The sequence below is a fragment of the Spermophilus citellus genome, assembly GCF_964194105.1.
Source record: "Spermophilus citellus genome assembly, chromosome: 10".
In the NCBI taxonomy this organism is placed as follows: domain Eukaryota; kingdom Metazoa; phylum Chordata; class Mammalia; order Rodentia; family Sciuridae; genus Spermophilus; species Spermophilus citellus.
In genome coordinates, this window is record NC_138197.1 from 47,830,853 (window position 1) to 47,855,058 (window position 24,206).

Consider the following 24,206-nt stretch of genomic DNA (forward strand, 5'->3'; position numbering starts at 1 on the left):
CGATGATGATGATCATGATAATTTTGATGATGATAAAGGTAGCATGATCTGATTCAGTGGTTTTCAAATCTTTGAAACCCTTTCTTCAAATAAAATATAGAAAACTAATGTGTAAAATTCACTGAATCAAAGCTGCTCTAGTTCAGAGGCAGGTCATCCAGAGATCTATCCTCTCAATCCTCACCCTTCTTTGCAGCCTGAGGCATCTCTGGAAAACCCCTATGGTTTGGAGGAGCAGACTTTAAAACTTATTGGATTAACTGATTAGAAGTTTCTTGAAAACATTTAAAATAACAAGTATAGAAGATCAGTATGACTTTGGGCACTAATTCAGCTTCTGACTTTTCTTTTAAGTTTTTAACATGTTTATAGTAGAAGACCTATAAAACACAAACCCAAGTAATTGCAGAATTTTAAAGGCTGGAGAGAATCTTAACCCTCTCACATTTTACACAAGAGAAACTGAGGCTCAGAGAGGTTAAGTAATTAACCGAAATTCTTACACCTTGTCACAGATCGCAAAGGCCACATCTGTTGCTTTTTTACCTCATTCATGATCCCTCTCCAAGCTCACTAAAATGATTTGCAAATGTTTTACATTGTTCTTTAGTTCACAAAGTATCATCTTACACTAATGACTACATAAGCATTAGTTACAACTACCTTGGATAGCATTTTGAAAGCTATCAATACAAATAAGGAAAACTTACAATTTAATCTTCTGTAGGTATTGATAATATGATAACATTGAGCTAATATGGCCTGACTCCACAAATATCTGTTTCTAGAGATGAGCAATCAAATCTTTTTGTGTTGATTAGGCCTTGGAGGGTTTTTGCCACATTGTAGGGTAAGGATTAATGAAATGACACCTAAAAGTCATTTGGAATTAACCTTATGTAAACTACAAGTTTCTCTATAATGTATGTGTTTTAAACCAAACAAAACTTGCTATCTAATGATTCAAGGAAGAATCTTGACAATAATGTTTTCTGTTTGGGAAATTATTTTTAATTCAGAAATATGAACTTAGCATATTCTTTAAATATGATTTTTCCTTCCTATTCTTTCAAGGAAATTGAGATATGCTAAAATTCTCATGGAGTTCTAAATTAGAATTTTAGGTGAGGACAAAAAGAAAATATGACCAAAGTTACTAGGTTAGAAAGCTCAGAATCTAATAATAGTTTATATTTTCATCTTGAAAATGTAAGTCACAATCCATTTATCTACAGATAAACCTTGAATTGGTTTGTAAAGATTCTATTGATACATATGCAAAGTGAACATAAAACTATTTTACACATAATTTGATATTAGATAAAATAACTAACAAGTAGGAATGACAAAACAACTTCACTTGCATTACAGAATATAAAAATAGAATATATTTGACTTTAAATAAAAAATGCATCATTTCTCAGAATAAAGCATTTATAAAAAATGCAAACTACATTTATTAAGATTATATAGTGTAGAATTAGGTATGGTAGTTTTGAAAAGTTTTAAAAATTACACTGAAATCAGAAGAGAAATGGGAAAAAAAACTCCCATTTTTCTCCAAAGATTATACAGATCAAAATAGATGTACTGGTATTAAATTTACAGGTAATTGTTTTGCACTTAAAAAAAACTGCAGTATCTTACTAATAATGTTCTTCAATTATAGCAAAAGTTAACATATGACAGGAAGTTCATCCCTGTCTCCCTTGTTCTACCCTAAAACTTTTCCATTTATCCTCTGAGGCATTCTGATGTCTGAAACTTTTGGTTATTTCTGGACAAAAAACTTACCAAATATAATACAAATATCAAATACACTACATGTGAAAAGTTATACTATGAAGTACAAATCTTTAAAAATAAAATGTTGATATATTTGAGGTCTGAGAATGGAATATCATATAGAAAATTACCTTAATAACTTATGGTGAAATTACTTGAGAAATTAAATGAGTATTACTTTCTCCTGTTAATGAACATGGAGAAACACATAATGAAGAAATGAAGGATAAATCTCAAGATTAAGAAAGATTGACTATAAAGAGAAAGTGAAAGCACTATAACTGGGATTCGCATTTGAATTTCTTACTTAACCAACCTTTAGCTGGTGGGAAAGGATGTGAAGGAAGTGAATCTGAACAGAGTTCCAGTGGAAACTGCAGAAGTTCTTCATTATCTGTAGAAGCTGGAGAGGAAAGAAAAACAACAGTTATTTAGCACTGATCTATTATGATTTTTTAAGAAATTAAGAACTTTCGACCGAATATCTACTCTGTGGGAGTGGGGGAGTGTGCATGCACACACATGCACATGTGCGTGCATGTTATATTTCTCACCCCCACAAAATGTATACTGGCTATTTCATCCCTGGTTTCTTCCCTGGGTATCTTTCACCTGCATGATGTTGAAAGAGGTGCTGCTTTTCCTGATGGGAAGGTTGTCAAATTTTAAAAGATTAATTAATACCTATAAATCATTTAGCACACTGGCTTGTAAATAGTAAGCATTCAATAATAATTATTGTTCTCCTGTATAGTGTAACTTACTAGTTTATATGATGCTTAAAACAGCCATTATTTAATTTATCCAATAAATATCTGAACACATAATCATTTAATACATCTATTTGAAATTAACTCAATGATCAAATCTTATCAATTTCATCTATGTGGGATTTAAATCAACTTTAAAACATTCAGGTTAATCATGAATATTTTAGTTAGTCAATAAGTCATTTAAACTTTAGAAAGCATTATATTCTTCCCCAGATATTTCTTTTTTTATAATATCAATTTCTAATAATTTAGCTTCTTTGGAATATCTTAAGAATGGCACTTCTTAAATTTTACTGGATTAAGGACATGTCTGAGAATCTGTTTATAATTAAAATTTTCCTGAGAAAAACAGGGTCACAATTTTGCTTACTATATCAATTAATTCTCAGGTGCCTTAAGGACCTCACCAGAGATCTTGGCATGGAACCCCTAAACTACTATAGAATTCACATGCTATCATTCAAGTCTAAAAACAGGAGCATTCCCTATGTGAATACCAGTTAATCACTCAGTCATGTGTAAAAAAAACAATCAAGTCAGCCATGTTTATCCAGTTACCTCAATAAAATGAGGTAAATATCTCCTCAATTAAAAAAGTCATTCAACCTACCTGCCCTCTATATTTATCACTGAATTGTAATGCAGACAATCATGAACTATACTTCCCATCCTTTAAAGGTTTACCTCTTTGTAGTGACTTTTCAACATGTGGTTTTGTGGTCTGTAAAGCCTGATTTTTATCAAAAGTTATTGCAACTGCTGTGACTGTGACCTAAAATTGCAGAAACAATTATGATTAGCAAAATAATTGTTGCCAAAACTAAACTTCATAAAAATCGTTTTCCATATCATGAAAACAACCTATGTCAATTGGTTAATTTGCCTTTCCTGGTTAAGATCCCAAATGAGAATTATATATAAACTCAGATATTCTAACTACTATACTAAGCCCAATTTGTATAGCTAGATGTTTCAGAAAGAGCTCAGGAACTTCTCTAACAGATGGGGATTGGTGAAATCCCACAAAATAAGCACTCATCTATTATTCACATGCTGGAGCACATATGTGAAGTCCACCTTCAGATAATCAGAGTTCAGAAAAACAAAACTGACGTATTTTTTAAAAATATTTTGAGGTAAAACAGTATGTGTTTAAATTATTTAATTATGGCAAAATTATAATATTAAAACAAGGGGTGGGGGGGAGCATGGGAGAAATAGATGAACTCTAGATAGGGCAGAGGGATGGGAAGAGAAGGGAGGGGACATGGGGTTAGAAATGATGGTGAAATGTAATGGACATAATTATCCAAAGTACATGTATGCAGACACAAATTGGTGTGAATATACTTTGTACACAACCAGAGATATGTGTACAAAAAATTGTGCTCTATATGTATAATAAGAATTGTAATGCATTCCGTTCGTTGTCATATATAAATTTTTAAAAAATAATTTAAAAAATATTAAAACAAATCTGATAAAAGCTAGAAATCTTCAATAATAGATTGAATGTTAATTACCTGAATTAATTCATCTTCAGGCAGAGATACTGTGAAATTTACATGGCAAAGGCAGCAGGGGATCATGGATCGTAACTTAAAATACAGGCTCTACACAACAGAAAATATTAGTTATGTCACTTTGTTTTCATTTTTAAAAATTATGAAAGCTGATTTTGTCAATGTACACTACATTGTGGCAAATAAAAATATTTTAAAAGAGCAAGATAAAACTGTTCCACTTCTGCTTTGTGTAATATTAAGAATACTTTTTTTTCTTTCTATTTTTTGTGTTTTTTTTTTTTTTTTTAATACTGGAACTTGAACCCAGGGGTGCTTTAAGCTGTCCACATTCCAAGGCCTTCTTACATTTTATTTTGAGACAGGTTCTCACTAAATTGCTGAGGGTCTTACTAAGTTGTGTAGGCTGGCCTCAAACTTGTAACCCTCCTGTCACAGCCTCTAGAGTAGCTGGGATTATAGGCATGTGCTACTGTGCTGAGCAAGAATAAATTTTTAATGTTTAAATAAACAATAAGATTTAATAATAAAAAATAATGTGCTTTTCAAAATTTACAAATATATACCAGATTTTTTTTATGAGATTTAAACCATTAACTAATTTAAACTGCTTTTAAGAAAAAGAGGGCAACTTTAGCATCTCACCTGCTGACAGAGATATGATCTTTAGGTACATAAAAACAATGCAGCCTACAACTGTGTAATGTCAAGATTCTGAAGGCCTTTAAATAAAATTTAGTCAGAAGGTTCCTACCTTGAGTAAATTTTCACAGAGATCATTAAAGTTCTTATTGAGAGCTTGATTAGTCAGGTTAAGACTGCTTAATCTGATTACTCTTACTGATGTGAACATCTAAATGTGGAAAGACAGAACAGCATGTCATTTAATGATTTTTAACTACATACTATAACAATTGATAAAAGTGCCAAATAGCAAACAATAATAATTAATATGCTATGAAAAAGAACAGTCCTTTTAATGGCAAAGAAGGTCAAAAGCAATGTCAAAAACAAAATAGATATTTAGATGAACTTATTAAATAACTTATGTGCTATCTGCTTAAAATTAATAAAAGGTTTACCTGTATTTCTGATGTCCAATTATTTATACCAGGCATAATTTCTGTATTGCAACTATAAAAGCCTGCCAAAATAAATTATAATTAAAACATGATAATATTACTGATTTTATGTTAAAGAATAGCATTTTTTTAATTATATGAAATTCTAACTGTAAAACCTTTTTTTCTAAACTCTCTACCTGCAAAAAACCTTTAAACCATCCTAATAATTACAGGGATTTTTTCATATATAAACATAAAAGTATTTAAAATCAGTTGTACCTAAGTTCTAACACAAGTATTTTTAAGTTATGTGTTTTATGAAGAAGCAAAGTATATGACAGAATGTCACACTATGATAACGCCTTTACAATAAAGTTAATACTCTTAACAATCATGAACTAAAATGCTGATACATAAAATTAGTTTTATCTCAAAGTCAATTTCTCCTGTTCACCTGAAGGAGGAGGAACATCAGTAAGGAGAGAATGCACATCTTCCATTGCATCAGTGTCATCAATCTGAAAACAGAAAGATTAAAACTGTTGGCATATTAGCAGTGAATGCATAATTATTCCAAAATTTTTAAATTAATGTTTTCTTTTTCTTTTATTTATTTGTTCTTTAGAATGCAAGTTGGGGAGGGGAAGAATAGAAGATGTTCAGTGCAGTGACAAAGGGAAATAAAGGGAAGGGAGGGGAGTGGGAAAAGGAAAGACAGTAGAATGAATCTGACATAACTTTCCTATGTTCATATATGAATATACCACCAGTGAAACACCATGTACAAGCACAAGAATGGGATCCTAATTAAAATGTTTTTTTATCTCATACTTTTCTCAAGCTTCTATAAGAATATGTTTCAAAAGACTTTCAAAAAAAAGTAAGCAATCATTATCTCTCTCTAATTAAGAAGAATATTTTCATCAAATATAGAATTGCTTTTTAATAGAATTAAATAGGGATAAAATTTCAATGCATATCTAAAATAAGTATATCTAAATTAAATCATAGTGTTCTTTTTTCACAACCTTTGCATTGTGGATAATAGTGAAAATAACTACCTGGACACATATTGACATTAACCCATATAATCCTGTCCCAAAGACCTTCCCCTCACATCAACCTTGGAATGCACTCACTTTCAGTCCCACTACAGCTTAGATACCCACTGCCATACCTCAACCCACTGTTCCCTAAATGCTCCATTTGCAAGATCTCACACTTTCTCCAACCATAATCTCTTTGTACTTCAGTCTCTTACTGAATCCTCCCCTTTTCTTTCAGTCCTCTGCCCACATCTGAAGCACTGCTCCCAACACAGACCCTCAATCTCCATTTCCACCCCAACATAATTCTACCACCAGCTTCCAGCTTCACTGAGATCAAAACATCTGACATTTTCTCTCTCAACTTGCACCCTCATTTAGTTTCCTTTCCTTTGGATTTCAGGGCACTTCAGATTTTTGGATTAGAAACATTCAATCTATATTTTCATATTATTTCAACCCATACACTAATTGTTTCAGGAGTAAATGCATTATTCCATCAGTCATTAAATTCTGTTATTTTCAGGTTTGTCCAATTTCTATAATAAAACTTTACTGATATTTATCAGTTGTAATAACACAAAAATATCAAATCAATGTAGTATCTAATTGTAAAGTGTACAATCTCTGAAAGCTTTAAGAATTAAGCTAGAAGCATATTACCTCCAAAACAAAAGCATCTTTTTTCCCATGTGAAAGATCTAATTCCATAACTTCATCAGAACTTTCTGACTGAGATCTTAAAAGTCTTGAGCGTTGTCTAGGTTCTGGGATGGGTGATCCTATAATCTCTTCAGATATCTCCTAAAGGAAATATAATTGCTTTATATCACATGAGGCTATATTTTTCAGTCTGATTTTAAACTTTCATACTAATACACAACTTCCAGCAGAGAAAAGAAAATCTGCTAAATATATTTAATTAACTCTATATTTAAATATACCCTTCTTAGCTATTTATAGAGGATATAGTTATTTCTTCTTATCCATAATTACAGCCTTATTGATGAACCAACCTAGAAATATATAACTGTCACAGAGACAAGCAAAACTGACAGAGAGGACTTTAAAATAAGCTCAGAAATCCATCACTCCTGACTATGTGCATCTTCTACTTAGCATTTTAAGTCTTAATTATCCATAAATATTCAAAGAAATATTTCCCAAAATAGTTACTCACCTTTTATATCCTTTTTTACCCAGAGATAATTTTCAAAGGTGTTAAGTATCAGAAACATGAATATGTGAACAGATATATATATATATATATATATATATACACACACATACACACACACACACACACACATGTACTTATGCATATATTTGCTGTGCAACTTATTAAGCTAAATAAGCTCTAATAGCTATAATAATGATAATAAATCAGTATATAGTGAAATCTCACATGGATTAGTAAGATTTTCCCTATTACTCAGTCATTGATCTTACAAAAAATTCTAAATCACTATTGGCTACAAAGAATTAACAGAAAAATGAGGACATGTGAGCACAGGCCTATCATTGGTATACCAGAGCTATCTTACAAAATCAAGGAAATTATAAGTAAAAGTTTTTCAAAAACAAAAGATGACCACTGCAGTTTCATAACATAATAATCTATGGAGTACTTTCACATCCATTTATTTTATTTGCATTTCAAATTAACCTGTCCTATATAAATTTGATAAGATGCATAATATAATGACCACAAAATGAGAAAGAGCCAGACCTGGTGGCATATGCCCTGGCAATTTAGTGAAGCCCTGTCTCGAAATAAAAAGTAAAAAGGCTGGAGGTACTGCTTAGAGGTAGAGTACCCCTAAATTCAATCCCCAGAACCACACACAATAAAAGAAATCACTGCAATTCAGGGTAAAGATATTTGCCTGTCTGAAGACTAGGTAAAGACCCTGGTTTTTTTTTAATTTTTTTTCTTAGTGCAATGTTCTTCTCACTAGATACATTTCTTTTTATGATTTCATAGTAGTTGAGAATTATACCTCTGATCACTACATCATTAATCTAATAAATATAACTGTCTAGTACTTAATATATTTAAGATTCATATTGAGGTTTCATCACTAATACTAGTATTCTAAAAGTTTGTATCTTATTCTAATACCTTATCTTAAAGTTTGATTAAGTGGTACTACATCTCAACATTAGAAACATTTTTCAGGGTATTAAGGAAAAAAAATCAAATGATCATCACATCTGGGGTAATCATGCTAAAAAGGGGCACACTGATCCATATTTTCAGGATGGGCATATACTGACTGTCATACACAATTAAAAAGACAAAACTATAATGTTTACGGTGGCCTGGTAATTAATTTTGTTTATTAAATTTGTCAAACAACTGAGATGTTACTCTAAAGGATTATAATGCAATTAGTATCTGAAATAAGGACATATTAGCAGATTCATAAATTGATGAACACTTTTATGCAAATATAGTCATCCTCAATACACAAAATCCATATATGCTGATTTTTTTTAATTGTGATAGACTCACTCCCTTCTCAAAATATAAGCTGTGTGACATGTAATAACAATTTAATAAGTACTTACTGATTAAAGTAACTTAATTCACACTCAATTAATTACATCTCTGTCTTCAAGGAGCTTATATTGTCATCCTCAGTATCTTTAGGGAGTTGGTTCTAGGACTCCTCAAAGATTAATTAAAATCTGTGGATGTTCAAGCCCCTATATAAAATGGCACAGTATTTACATATAACCTACAATATCTTTCTGTGTTCATTCATTCACATTCTCCCTCTTTCTCTCTTTCTCTCTCTTTCTCTTTCTGTCTCTCCTTTGCAGCACTGGTGATCGAACCCAGGGCCTTGTGCATGGTAGGCAGATGCTCTATCTCTGAGCAACAACCCCAGTACCTTCTATATACTTTAAATTATTTCTAAATTATTTCTAACTAATATAATGTAAATGATATGCAAATAGTTGTTATATTGTGTTGTTTAGGAAATAAGAAGATAAAAGATATATATTTTCAGTACAGCTATAATTTTTTTTCAAATATTTTTAATTCAAGGTTGGCTGACTCCAGAGATGTTTGAACCATGGATATAGAAGGCTGACTATATTATATTAAAAGAAGATAGACAATAACATGTAATAGGCAATTTACTAGCAGACATTACAGTATAACAGGAACACAGTGGAGGAAGAGTTATTCTTTTGTGGCAGGTCAGAATGGATTTAAAAAAATGATAAGCACTGTTTAGTAAAAGAATTCAACTTATTAGAACTAATAAATACAAAACAAATGGGGCTCTAAGATTTAACTTACAAGGCTTTCTCCCCAACTGGCATAAACACTACAAATAGATGTTCAAATATCAAAATACTATTACAAAAGAAAAATGTATAGCTAACAATCATTCATTATGATGGAGTAAGAGGAGTCTGGGTAGAGTGGTAGCTCAGTGGGAGAGAGTGCTTTTCTGGCAATGTGTGAGGCACTGGATTCAATTCTCAGCACCACATATAAATAAATAAAAAATAAAGGTCCATTGAAAACTAAAATATATATGTGTGAAAACTAATATATATATGTATATATGTCTGGCATTTATATATATATGGTGGAGTATGAGAGTTTTTACAAAGATTATTTTTCAAGTATTAATATATTAACACATCAACATTTTGATTCAACTTAGAGAAGCTCTAAGTCGGTGTTGCCCAACAGAAATATAAAGCAAGTCACACAATAAAGGGAACAAATTTTTACCCCTCACATCATATAGAGCTCTAATCTCTAGGGTATATAAAGAGCTCAACAAGAACCAAAAAAAAAAAAAAAAAAAAACAAATAATCCAATCAATAAATGGGCCAAAGACCTGAACAGACACTTCTCAAACATATGGAAAAAATGCTCATCATCTCTAACAATCAGAGAAATGCAAATCAAAACTACTCTAAGATACCATCTCACCCCAGTAAGAATGGCAGCCATTATGAAGACATACAACAACAAGTGTTGGCGAAGATGTGGAGGAAAAGATACATTCATACACTGCTGGTGGGACTGCAAATTAGTGCAGCCAATATGGAAAGCAGTCTGGAGATTCCTTGGAAAGCTGGGAATGGAACCACCATTTGACCCAGCTATTCCTCTTATCGGACTTATACACAAAGGACCTAAAAATAGCATACTACAGGGACACTGCCACATCAATGTTTATAGCAGTATAATTCACAATAGCTAAACTGTGAAGCCAAACTAGATGTCCTTCAGTGAATGAATGGATAAAAAAATGTGGCATTTATATACAATGGAACATTACTCAGCACTAAAAAATAATAAGCTCATGGCATTTGCAGAGAAATGGATGGCATTAGAGAAGATTATGCTAAGTGAAGTTAGCCAATCCCCCCAAAAAAACAAATGCCAAATATCTTCTCTGATATAAGGGTGGTGACTCAAAGTGGGGTAGGGAGGGAGAGTATAGGTGGAAAATTACCTCTAGATAGGGAATAGAGGTGGGAAGGAAAGGGAGGAAGAATGGGAATAGCAAGGATAGTGGAAGGAGTCGGTCATCATTATTCAAAATTAATGTACGAAGATGTGAATTTGGTGTCAACATACCTTATATACAAACAGAGATTTGATAAACTGTGGTATAAAGGTGAATTAAGAATTGTAATGCTGGGGCTGGAGATGTGGCTCAAGCAGTAGCGCGCTCGCCTGGCATGCGTGCGGCCCAGGTTCAATCCTCAGCACCACATACCAACAAAGATGTTGTGTCCGCCGAAAACTAAAAAATATTAAAAAAATTCTCTCTCTCTCTCTCTCCTCTCTCACTCTCTCTTTAAAAAAAAAAAAAAAGAAAGAAAGAAAAGGAGATACAAATTTGACTCCTATATAAAAAAAAAAGAATTGTAATGCAAAAAAAAAAATTATGAATGTAATGCACTCCTTTATTGTGATTATAATAAAAAACATGAAATCAATTTAATAAAAGATTTTAATTTGATATATCCAAAATATTAAATTTTCAACATGTAATCAATACAAAAATATTCATGAGATATTTTAAATTCATATTTAAATTAAGTCTATAAAATTCAGTGTGTACTCTACGCTTGGAACAGATCTCAGTCAGACTCATCACACAACAAGTGCCCCAGTGGCAACCACACTGAGCAGCACAGCTCTAGGCATTAGCCTTAGAATTCCTCTCAACTTCACAATTTTGCTAATCTGACAAAAGCTATCTGTCTGAAGTTAGAATTCAGATGTACTATTGTAGAAGACTGCAAAAAATATGTGGTCCATTTTTCTATCTAAAATATTCCCTTTGTGCAAGTATTTCATATCAGAGACTCATAAAAACAGTTGCATTCTAACTCCAAAACATCTTTCTTTCAATTCACACTAATGAAAAGGCATCTGTAGAGGAGGAAGCACTGTGATACCTACCGCAAACTTAGCAAGAAAACTGACTATGGAATGACTGACAACAAATTGTAAAAAAGCAGCTGTAATGAAATATCTCCTTTTCCACTTTTACCGTAAACACTTTCTTTTTATTAAAATAAAGACCATTTATAATCTTAAGCAAAAAAATATATATTTATTAAGAAGCTACTACAAGGAACTTTTCTAAGTATCAGAAATACAGCCCTGATGGAGCTTCATTCCACTGGTTTTCACAAGCAACAGACAAAATTAAAAACTTGCCCGCATGTTGAGTGTGTGTCAAAAAGTCACATACACACACCGAAAAGAGTTACAGAAAACAACAAAACATAGAAGGATGAGAGGAAGCACCAAAAATGGTTTGCAGAATTGCATTTTAAATACAGTGGTCAGTGTAGGACTTCTCAAAAAGGAAACATTTGTGTAAAGATGTTAAGGGAAGTGAAAGAACAAGTAAAAAAGAGAGCGAATCTAAATCAAGCACAGTAGCACACACCTATAGTCCCAGCTGCGCAGGAATTTGAGGTAGGAGGATCACCTGAGCTCAGGAGTTGAAGACCAGCCTGGGCAATGTAGTGAGACCTCAAACTCCCCTCCACCAAAAAAAAAAAAAAAAAAAAAAAAAAATCCAAAATAAGATGACCTACTCATAAACAGTGTATTTACAATGTAGAATTGTTTTACTTACTGGAGGATTGATTTCATATAATTCCTTGTTCTTAGCAATTGTATCATTTATCTTCTTTTGCATATGAGAGATATGCTGTTCATATGAACCATCATTAGGAGTCTTCCCAGCAATCTGAATACCACCAGGCATTGGTAAAGCCGCTAAATATACACCTGTGGCAGACTTGCAAAATAGAGAAATAATCAGATAAAATATGTAAAGAATTATGGTCTTTAAGTTTTCATATTTAGGGCTGGGGTTGTGGCTCAGTGGTACAGCACTCGCCTAGCACGAGTGAGGCACTGGGTTCAATCCTCAGCACCACATAAAAAAATAAAATAAAGATATTGTGTCCATTTACCACTAAAATATATATATATATATTAAAAAAAGGTTTCATATTTAGGAATGTGATCTGTGTTCTGTAAGAAAACACAATAAAGCATCAGTATACACACAGGCCATCTCTAGAAGGGCATGCTAAACCTAACTTGTAACAGGAGGTGCTTTCCTCTGAGAAGGATCCTGGGTAGATGAGACACATACAGTGTGAAAGAGGAAATTTACTTTTCAGTGCATACACCACAGTATTTTTTAAGTTTTTACTTTGTAAGTATAAAAAAATAAGCTGCATAAAAAAGGACAATAGTAATAAATAACTAAAAAGTTGCTACAATTTTTTTTGATGAATGAGTATAATATCAACTTTTAAAAAAAAAATTGGTAGTTGCAGATGGACAGAATGCCTTTATTTTATTTATTTTTATGCAGTGCTGAGGATTAAACCCAGTGCCTCACACATGCTAGGCAAGCACACTGCCTCTGTGCTACAGCCCCAAACCAGACAATTAACTTTTTTTTTTTAAGTTATTGACAGACCTTTATCTTATTTATTTATTTATATGCAGTGCTGAGAATGGAACCCAGTGCCTCACACATGCTAGGCAAGTGCTTTACCTCTGAGCCACAATCCCAGACCTGACAATCAACTTTTAACAGTGGCAAAGTAAAAGGGAAAGTTTTGCAAGTTAAGAAATTTTAAAAACCCTGAAGTCCAGAACATTGCACTTAGTCAAGATCACATTCAATAAATGTGAAGAAATTTAATCCAAGTATTTCTCACTGAGAAACTCAAGAAAATTTCACTATATAACCATAATTGCCACAATTTTTTTATTTAATGTAGATTTATTTAAAATATTTAATTAAATAACTATTAATTTCAGACTCTTAAAATAGTTACCACAAACTATCAGTACTGGAAAACTACTATGGAAAATAATAACAAGATGAAATTTACATATGTGTTTATGTTTATGTTTATGCTACTATACACAGAGCAACAAAATAAGAAGTATAAACAGCAAATTGTTAAAATCGAAGAGGCAGAATGGGAAAGAAAAGATAATTCTTTTGACTTTGAATATTTATGTATTTTGAATTTTTAATTAATTTTTAACTAATCAATTGACAATTCTGTCAAAATCCACCCTAAAAGGGGCATGGCAGCCTACAATGAAGTCTGAGCAGACCAAACTGATCTCAGGAGTGCTCTTTATTGATTTGTTCACTGGCATCCATCACCACACCCACAACCCAGTGTCTGATGCTCAACTGCAGAACTTCTACTATGCTACATGAAGCTGTAGCACAGCAACTTTCTTAGCTCTATTCATTAATGAGGCAATGGCCTTGAATGGATGAGTACTGGGCTGTTTGCAGTCCAGTTCCAGCACACATAACCATAACACTTTGTAGTCTCAACCTATAATAACATTTGTACTTTTCTCTTATGAAGTGAAGACAGTATTACATTCCTTCTAGTCTAGCACAGGCAGGACCAGACACCTACCAGACATTCATGAGAGTATTAGCTATTACAGAAGCTACTCTTGAGATCTTGAGATTTAAGTAGAGAAAATATAAAACAGCACAAAGAACAAAATATCAAATAGCTGTAATGTCACTTAGTGATCAAGAAGGAAAACGTGAGTATGAACCAGAAAATCAGTATTTGAGTCAAACTTAAAATTATACCAGGGACATAAACTGGTTCCGTAGGACTCAACCATCAGAAATGTTTGGTTTAGTTAGTAAATTAGTCTTTAAACCTTTATATTTGAATCCAGTTCTTAGTTCCCATAGGTATTCATCAATTGCTAGTCTTGTATTCAGCCCAAATTACTTATTTATGTTACAGTCTTGCCAAGCATGCAAATTTTTAGACCTCTGAATTAAACATTTTTCTCTAGTTACTCTAAACATCAAGTATCTTAATGTAAACCAGATTAACTTCATTATTACAAATTTCTATTGCTAAAAAAATTATGATACCTAATAAGTACATTTATTATAAAACAATTATATATTATAAAACAATTCTCCCCTACATACAAAAATTTATATATTTGCTCTTATAGGAAAGACACATGAAATAGTAAGCAATTTGGCATTTTATCTACAAAATAAAAAAAGATATACTAAAAAAAATTCCAAGTTCCATAAATTTCTTAAAATTAAACATCTATGCATGTCTTAGAAAGATGCCAAGAGAATTCAAATTTGAAAATTGCCAGTGACACAGACAAAAATCCTGGCTAGCAAAGTATCTAGAAAACAAAAGAATTTCCAAAAATACTGATTAGATTCCTATGACCATTATGGTTTGCAAACACCTACTTCTCTGGGTCCTTTGCTATTTACGAAAGTAGCACTAACTTTCTCCATTGACATCTTTCCAGACAGAACTCATTTTCTCACAAAACAAGGGGAACATGAAATGGAAACAGAGTTTTAACCAGTCTCACATTTTACTGGCACTTAAGAACACACATTTTGCCAGGCATGATGGTGCACGCCTATAGTCTTAGCTACTTGGAAAGTGAGGCAGGAAGATCACAAGTTTGAGACCAGCCTGGGCAAATTATCAAAAAACTATCTCAAAATAAAAAGTTAAAAGGCTGGAGCGTAGTTCAGTGGTACAGAGTTTGCCTAGAATATGCAAGGCCCTGAGTTCAATCCCCTGCATGGGGGAAAAAAAGATATACATACAAATATTTTATTACACATTCCACTGTTAGCCATAGGTACAAGGTTATGATAAAGCTTACTTCTCCAACAATAGGCAGGAAAACATTTAGCAATGTCTGCAAACATGTTTGGTTATCAGAACTAGAAGGGTGCATTAGCATACAGTGGGTATGGTGCTTAACATCTACAATGAAGAGGACAGCACCCAGAAACAAGGAGTCACCCTGCACAAATGCCAACAGTGCCAAGAGGTAAAAACCCTGTTTCAGTAATTTGTAAACAATAATAAAATCTGGATCCATAGTGGTCAACTTACTAATAAGTTAAAAATGATAATTTTTAGATATTTAACTATTATGGTTATGGTTACAGTCCCTTTAAAATATGTGAAAACCTACACCAGAGTCTTCCCTACCTAAAAACGCCCCAACCATTGCAGGTCTTGATGAGTTTCTTCAACTAAGTCTTTTTAAAAGACTGACTCCCATAAAACAGAATCTACTACAACAACAGAAATCATAAAACCAAAAGTTTCTAAACTTACTGCTAAGCCCATCAACATATTTTCACCCACTGTGATCTGGATTCTTAGTCCAAACAAAGCGTTCATTCCTTTGAGTTTTAGTTTATTCATTAGCTGAGTATGTACTTCATATTCCATAAATGGCAAGAGATTACTGATAGCTGTAGCATTTGCTTCTGCCTGTGCTTTCTTTTTTAAGCGACATAACCTGTAAAGAAGAATAATTCAGTCAGTGGACAGTATTCTTGATATTATCTTAAGAAATGTCAAAAAGTTGAAAAACTTTCTAAAAGTGTACTTAATAAAACGTTTATTTGTTCCAAATCGGCTTATTAAGTTACATCAATAATATTTTCTGCCATTTTTATTACTATGTAAACTCACTGTAAGTCTTATTTCAGGATGGGTTTTAGCTCAGTGGTAGAGCACCTGCCTAGCATGCGTGAAGCAGTGGGTTCGCTCCTCAGCACACATAAAAATAAACAAACAAAATAAAGGCATTTTGTCCATCTACAACTGTAAAATTTATTTTAAGTCTTATTTCAATAAACAGAGATAAAAAAAATTCAGTCTGAGGACATAGCTCAGTTGGTAGAGTGCTTGCCTCACATGCACAGGTCTTGGGTTCAATCCCCAGCATCACCAAGAAAAAAAAAGAAATAAAAAATTTCAAAATGTTTCAATGAAATAATATTGATCAAATCACTAGACAATATAATTTAAAATCTAACATTCCAAACTGCCAATGATCATACGACAGATGACTAGCAAAGGGAAAAAAATTATTTTATTCATTAAAAGAACACAAAAGTAGATAAAGAAAATGTGGTAGATATATACACAAAGGGATGTTACTCAGCATTAAAAATAAATAAAATCATGGCAACTTCAGGTAAATCGATGGAGTTGGAGAATATAATGCTAAGTGAAGTAAGCCAATCGCAAAAAAACAAATGCCGAATGTCTTCTCTGATAGAAGGATGCTGATTCATAATGGGGATGGAGAGGGGGGAGCATGGGAAGAATTGACGACCTTTAGCTAGGGCAGAGGGGAAGGCAGGGCATGGGGGTAGGAAAGACAGTGGAATGAGACTGATATCATTACCCTAAGTACATGTATGAAAACACACGAATGGTGTGACTCTACTTTGTGTTCAACCAGAGACATGAAAAATTATGCTCTATTTGTGTAATATGGATTTAATTGCATTCTGCTGTCATATATAATTCAATAAAATTTTAAAATTTTTTTAAAAACGAATATAAAAGCATCTATTTTAGACCAGAAAGTCTACCTTCAAAGGGACAACAGACTAATATATTATTTCTCAACAGTAACAATAAAAGCCAAAAGGCAGTAATAAAAAGCTATCTTCAGGGCTAGGATTATGGCTCAGTGGTAAAGCACTTGTCTCACATGTGTGAGGCACTGGGTTCAATTCTCAGCACCACATATAAATAAATTAATAAATTAAAGGCCCATCAACAACTAAAAATTATATTTTTTAAAAAACTAACTTTAATGAACTGAAAGGAAATAACTGTCAACCCCAATTATGTTTTAAATATAAAAGTAAACACATTTTTCAGACAAACAAAAGAGATGGTTCATCACCAATGGATGCATTAAAAGAATTATTTAGGAATATATTTCAGAAGAAAATTCAACATGACTTTGTAATGAATTTGATAGGGAGAGGTTGAGAAAGAGGACAATATCAAAGACCAAATTTGGCATGAAGAATTGGGTAGAGAAAGGTAGTCTTTTTTTTTTTTTTTTTATTCAAAAAGAAAAGACCAATCTGGGCTGGGGTTGCGGCTCAGCAATAGAGCTCTCACCTAGCACTAGGTTAAATCCTCAGTACCACATAAAAATAAATAAATAAAATAAAGGTATTTTGTCCAACTACAACTAAAAAATAAATATTTTTTTAAAAAAGAAAAGAAACAATCTGAAAGATGATAAGAAAATCAGCAGTTCTACTTGGAACAAGCACGAGATGTCTGTGATATATCAAAACAGGATGTGAAGTAGACAGGTATATGAATCTGAAGAATAGAAGTATGTTATTTAGAATTATAAATTTAGGAGTCATGGACATATAGATAGCATATAGATTTACAAATTGACAGAGGGTCCAAACCCATCGCTCTCAAAAATCACAAAATGAGGAGTCATCAAAGACACTAAAGGCCATATAGAGAGGTAGGAAAAAACAGAAGGTGTGACACTGTTAAGAGAAATTTCAAAAAGGAGAAAATGACCAACTGTGTCACTAACTAGTGAGATGTCAAGCAAGATGAGGACAGAAATGTCCAAAGGACTTGGTAACCTTGCAGTTGGTGAGAACCTAGACAGTTACAGCTGTTTGCTGTGTGTCACAATTTAGAATGTCCTACTCTAGTGCATTTTTTGAAGAAACTCTCAACAGTTAAGTGAAGCAGTAAAAGAAACACCACATAGTACTGTTTTTTGAAAGAAAAGGTCAATTTTCACAATATACATTGTCATGGTTTAGATATGAGGTATCCCCCAAATGCTCAAGAATTAGACAATGCAAGAATTTTCAGAGGTGAAACCATTAAGTCATGAGAGCTAAACCTAATCAGTGAAATTAATTCACTGATTGGATTAATGGGGCGGTGGCTATAGGCAGGTAGGGTGTTGCTGGAGGAGATTGGTCACTGGGGGCCTGTCTTTGGATTTTTGTTTTGTTTTGTTTTGTTTTTTTGTGGTGCTGGGGATTGAAGCCAGGGCCTTGTGCATGCAAGGAAAGCTCTCTACCAACTGAGCCATATCCCCAGTCCCTGTCTTTGGGTTTATATTTTGTCCCAGTTCTCCATGCTTCCTGGTTGCCATGTCCTGAGTTGTTTTCCTCCTTCATGTACTTCTACCAGGATGTCCAACTTCATCTTGGTTCCAGAGTAGTAAAGTCAGCCTTCTATGGACTAAAATTTCTGAAAATATGGGCCCCAAATACACTTTTCCTCCTCTAAAATTGTTTTTGACAGGTCTTTTGGTCACTGTGGCAAAAAAAGCTAACTAAAACATATATATAATGTCATTTAAGCAATCTATGCTAGTAATATCCCTAGCCTATAAAGAGGTTAATAATAACCATGATGAACATTTGTACAGCATTTAATTATTTAAAAACTCTTTCTGCACATAAACTTATTTGAGTTTTATACAGAGATATTTTTCCTCCTAAAGTACATGGAATAAAATACAAGGTTCCAGTAGAACTGCACAGCCTATCCAGGATCAAATAGGTAGGAAACAATAAATATTTATAACTCCATGCCTGATAATTTTTTTAGGGAACACAAATACCGTATTTACAAACACACCTTGCTTGAATAAGACAACCTTTTCCAATAACTATTGCATCTATTGGGAGGTCTATAGTTGTAAAGAGAACATCAGGAACTTTTTGTTTCCTGCAACTATAGCAGTATGTGAGATGAGCTGGAAATGGCATATTCAGTTCATCATATGGTATATGGCAAAATCCACAGCCTACAGGCAAATTTTCTTCAAACCTATATAAATACATTAAAAAAAATGAAGAATGAAAGAAAGAATTTTTCAGTTCTCAGCACACACACCAAAAATAAAAAAGGCATTCTTGAAAACCTATAATTTTTTTTCAGAAACAAATATTACATACTTAGTACTTCTATACAAACTATATAACTTCTACCACAGGAGTAAGAGTACCAATTTGACTGTTAAGAATTACAAATGACCATAAAATCAGACCTGTACATTGTTTCTATGAGTGGCTTTAAAATAGAAAACCATCTTGTACCAACTTTGATGACTCATCAGCTTACCACTGTTCCAAAGATACTATATAAAAACAGATGGATGGACAATAAGGGTGACATTTTCCTACTAACTGACAAAAGCAAGCACAAAAATATTTCTTAGGGAAAAAGAACATTTTACAATTAACTTACTTGTTAATTAAGTTGTTTTAAAAAAAATTCTTGTTTTTATTTGTAAATGCATTTATTTTATATTAATGTTTTTATGTAGTAGTTAATTCAAAAACATTGACATAAAAACAAATGCATTTACAAAGAAATGCAGGTAAGTTAAAAATAGGTATACTCGCTAAGACTTCTAATTTCCAATGACCAAATTCTAACACTTCTGACAAACCAAATGCCAATGTCATAAATGACATATATATCATAAATAAGCCACAAGCAAACCATCTACTCCTCCCCATTCACTGTAAAATGCCTATTTGTGAATTCATTTTAAAATATGATACATGTTTTCAGTCACTAAATTTGAGAAAATCAAGACAAGAACTGAAACAGAGTGAAGCTCCTCAGAGAACCCCAAACTTTCCAACAGCCATATCTTTTAGAGCTCTGGAAAGATGTGTCTAGATCTCTCTAACCTAAGGAAGCCTACTAGATTAAATATGGCAAGCAGACAAATTTTAAAAGGGGAGAAGGAAAACTCACACTATATATACTAAAAGACAGGCAATCTATAGATTTCTTATATACATTTTTTCATTGAATTTTCATAATAACCCTCTAAATCACATTACATTACTCCTAGTTGTTATTATTCTACTGTAGAAACAGCATTTCATATGTTAGAAATATGAGGGAAGTCAAGACAGATCTGAGTGAACTGTATGACCTTGAATAAGTTACTTAACGTCTCAGAGCCTCCTCTATGAAAATGTAACACCTACCTAGAAATGTTTGTGGGTGTTTTTGAAAATTAAGAAAACTACAGCTAAACGTATATCCCAAACTCAAGTAATACCTAGCAAACAGCAGCAAATACTAGTTCCTAACTATACTAATAATACTAATAATAACTAACATGCTAATAATAACTAATACTAGTTCTTCACTTGAAATTAACCCAGAAAATTAACTTGCTAAGTCATACTTAATACAAAGTAGCAGACCTCATATTTGAATTTCAGCGTGAACCCAAAGTCCATATTAGGAAGGGGTAAACCACAACAAGGTTTAACTAAACACTTCACACAAATTTGAACATACGTGATACATCATTATAAGGGATAAGAATAAAAGCATGAAAATTTCCAAAAGCATTTGAAATTTGCCTTTTATTCTACATTCTTTGAAAAAAAAAATTTTTAGAAAGCACTGATAATTTTTTTTTAGTTGTTGATAGACCTTTATTTATTTATTTATATGTGGTGCTGAGAATCAAACTCAGCGAAAGCACTGATAATTTTATAACAGGAAAAAACATAAGCTTTTTTGTTCACAACTAGGGATGGCATCTGTTGTCCTGGACTAGCATATTAGAAAATTTACTACACATACCTAAACCACAAAACAGAAAAATCCAAAAATGGGAAAAATAATTTATTAAAATAGGCTTCTATCTACTTAAGAATTAAATCTAGCAGGGTGTGTATGTAACTCAGTGGTAGCTGAATGTAGTTTGCCTAGCATATTTGAGACCCTGGGTTCAAACCCCAGCATGAATCACACACAAATCTGGGCTGGAGCTTGGGCTCAGTGGTAGCACACTTGCCTGGCATGAATGAGGCACTGGGTTTGATTCTCAGTACCACATGTAAATAAATAAAATAGAGGTCTATCAACAACTAAAAAGAATATTTTTTTTTTAAAAAAAGGAATTAAATCTACTGAAGTGTTAAGAACCATATTTCAGGAGTGAGAAAATTAACTGGCAAAGGCAGTTTTCTCAACAGAATATTATAATTGTTTAACACACTTTAAAATGGACCTATTTATAACTTTTGAGGTTCTGGAATACAGAATGGCCAACATCCATTTAAATATTGACAAAAGAAGAACTTACCAAGGTTCTCTTTTGACTAGAGCTAAAATATATTTGTAATATTCAGATTTGCCAATTTATACTAAATTTGACCAAATATAGAATTATTTTAATTTCCTTACTTAATTCATAACTAATATATTAATACTGGGGAAGAAAGCAAGCATGCACATTGTGTCATAAAGCATAATTAAAATAAATTTTATTCAGGTAGACTCTGATATCAAACCAATAGCTTATGTGCATGAATATGGTTAAAAAAACAATATGTTTATATATACAATTGATGGTTTTGTCTGTTTATGAAAAACATTTTGATATTGACAGTAACAAAAGTTCAAAGGGACTAAATAATTAAGTCAGTCACAAAGTTTATTTTACCTAATACTTTTACTTTCTGATTTACAAATACTACAGTCACTTTCCATGAAGTTTTTATCTGTAATTTTATACAGTATAGTGATTTGATTATTTTTCTGAAATAAGAACTTTTTTTTTGAATCTTATTTCATGGCCTCTATTTTGTTTTTGAAGTAGGCATAAGGGGGAAAGAAAGGCAAAGTCAAAATAATTTCTATATTATAACAAAGTCAAAAAATTCCTGAATTGGTAGTTGCTATGGTTTAGATATGTCCTATCCTCCAAAAGCTCATGTATGAGACAATGCAAGAATGCTCAGAGGTGAAACGATTAGATTTGAGAGTTGTAAACTAATCAGTGGATTATTCTACTGATATGGATTAACAGGGTGGTATCTGTAGGCAGGCAGTGTATGAAAGTAAGTCACTGGAGGCATGCCTTTGGGGTTTCGATTTTGTCCTTGATGAGTGCAGCTCTCTGTCTGCTTTCTGATAATCACATGTTCTATACCGCTTTCCTCTGCCACTCCCCTCCAATCCTGAGGTATGGACTCTGCCAACCATGGACTGAATCTCTGAAACCCTGAGCCAAAATAAACTTTTCCTCCTCTACACTGTTCTCATCAGGTGTACTGGTCACAGCAAAGGAAGAGTGGACTAAAACTATAGTCACACATGTCACTTATCGTGACAGAAATATTGTGTGTAATACAGTGCTGAACCCCATACTTACCTGTTACCAAAGGTTAGTTAAACATCAGTAAAGTGCCACGTCCCAATTTCTATACTGTACCACTGTAAGTCACCCTAATAGACAACTATTCTGGTTCTGAGGGGAAAAAAAGGAGACAACCTCTCCCTTCTCTGCCATTACAGAAAATAAGGCAGGCTGCCATGACAACCTCTGTTCCAAACAGCCTTCCACGGTGCCATCCTGCAGAAATCGAGGGTTCAGAACAGCCGCTGTGCCAGATGCTGATAAAATACAGACCTCTTCACTGTAAAACAGGAAAAATACAAACAAGTGAATATTTTCAGGCAATATAACTTTGGAAAATGCTAAATACCAAAATTATTACAAGAGTGATAAATTCAAATTAGACTTTACTAAATATTGAATAATACCACAGGATTTACCTTCTAAATCTGGGATAAAAAATGGAAGTAACTTTATTAAAATGGAGAGGGCAAGAATTCTCTACAAATTAAAAATTGAAAAAAAAGGTGAAGCATAATATTAATAACAATAGCTACCTGGAAGATTTAAATGTTTCAAACTGTAAGCAGTAACATACAACATTGTTGGATCCAATAATAATCCACTACATTATATTAGAATACTTTCTTAATGCATATAAAGTTTTATTAAAACTATTCTAAAAGTATAACTATGTAAATATCTATATTGCTATAGCTTACTCTGAATCTGAACAATTATAAAGGTGCCTAAGATATTATTCAAAATATACTAAATGGAGCTTAATATAGATCAAAATATGATAGAAAATTGATTTTAAAATAATTTTTTAAATTCTTTATATATCACCTGTTTTGAAAGCTAAAATAATAAAACAAATCAACATAACTACTGAAGGCTATCACCCAAAACAAATAAGACAAGTAGCAGCCCAGGGACAAAGTGTAGAAACAAGGAATAAATGGAACAGAAGCATAGAAATATACAAAAGAAACAGTCATGTGAAACATGAGTGAGTACAAGAATGCAAGGCATAAAAGGTACGAGGGCAATTTCAGAATGAATAACATGAGCTTGCAAAGGTTCTGAGTTAAGAGGTTCCAAAGCAGAGTGCACCTCAAAGAGTTTAATCTAGAACACTAAACAGGATGGGTTAGAACAGAAAAAAATAGTCAAGATAGTATATAAATACAAAGATTTTTTGTTTTTAAGGTCTAGGGGGGGAAAAAGGGAATTTCTGGCAGATGAATTTGAACTTCTAAGTAAATTCACTGGACTGATATATAAAACAGACTCTTGCACCTGTGATCCCTCCTTAATTTAATGGCCTAATACTTAGACTCAGGCACCTGTGACCTATCTTCAGCCATGCCATACCCTTTGGCATTCTTCATTTGCTACATCTTTAGCTCTGAACATGCCCTGTGACTTTTCTCTTCATTTACATAATGCATATTCATCTCTCAAGATT

The 24,206-nt window shown here is 32.7% G+C and overlaps 1 protein-coding gene across 21 annotated transcripts in view; it reads right to left on the reverse strand.

The window, feature by feature from the left end:
* The window catches only part of C2CD5 (C2 calcium dependent domain containing 5), a 95,103-nt gene that overhangs the window by 16,999 nt on the left and 53,898 nt on the right, over nucleotides 1–24,206 (reverse strand). For all 21 annotated transcript variants that reach the window (XM_081309412.1, XM_081309402.1, XM_081309400.1 and 18 more), the window contains 11 exons: nucleotides 22,941–23,036; nucleotides 19,216–19,407; nucleotides 15,886–16,072; nucleotides 12,330–12,494; nucleotides 6,855–6,995; nucleotides 5,600–5,663; nucleotides 5,164–5,225; nucleotides 4,836–4,934; nucleotides 4,082–4,171; nucleotides 3,243–3,330; nucleotides 2,102–2,188 (listed from right to left, as the gene is read on the reverse strand). In XM_081309412.1, coding sequence (XP_081165538.1) covers nucleotides 2,102–2,188; nucleotides 3,243–3,330; nucleotides 4,082–4,171; nucleotides 4,836–4,934; nucleotides 5,164–5,225; nucleotides 5,600–5,663; nucleotides 6,855–6,995; nucleotides 12,330–12,494; nucleotides 15,886–16,072; nucleotides 19,216–19,407; nucleotides 22,941–23,036 — 1,271 coding nt within the window. The remainder of the gene's footprint in view (nucleotides 1–2,101; nucleotides 2,189–3,242; nucleotides 3,331–4,081; nucleotides 4,172–4,835; nucleotides 4,935–5,163; nucleotides 5,226–5,599; nucleotides 5,664–6,854; nucleotides 6,996–12,329; nucleotides 12,495–15,885; nucleotides 16,073–19,215; nucleotides 19,408–22,940; nucleotides 23,037–24,206) is intronic.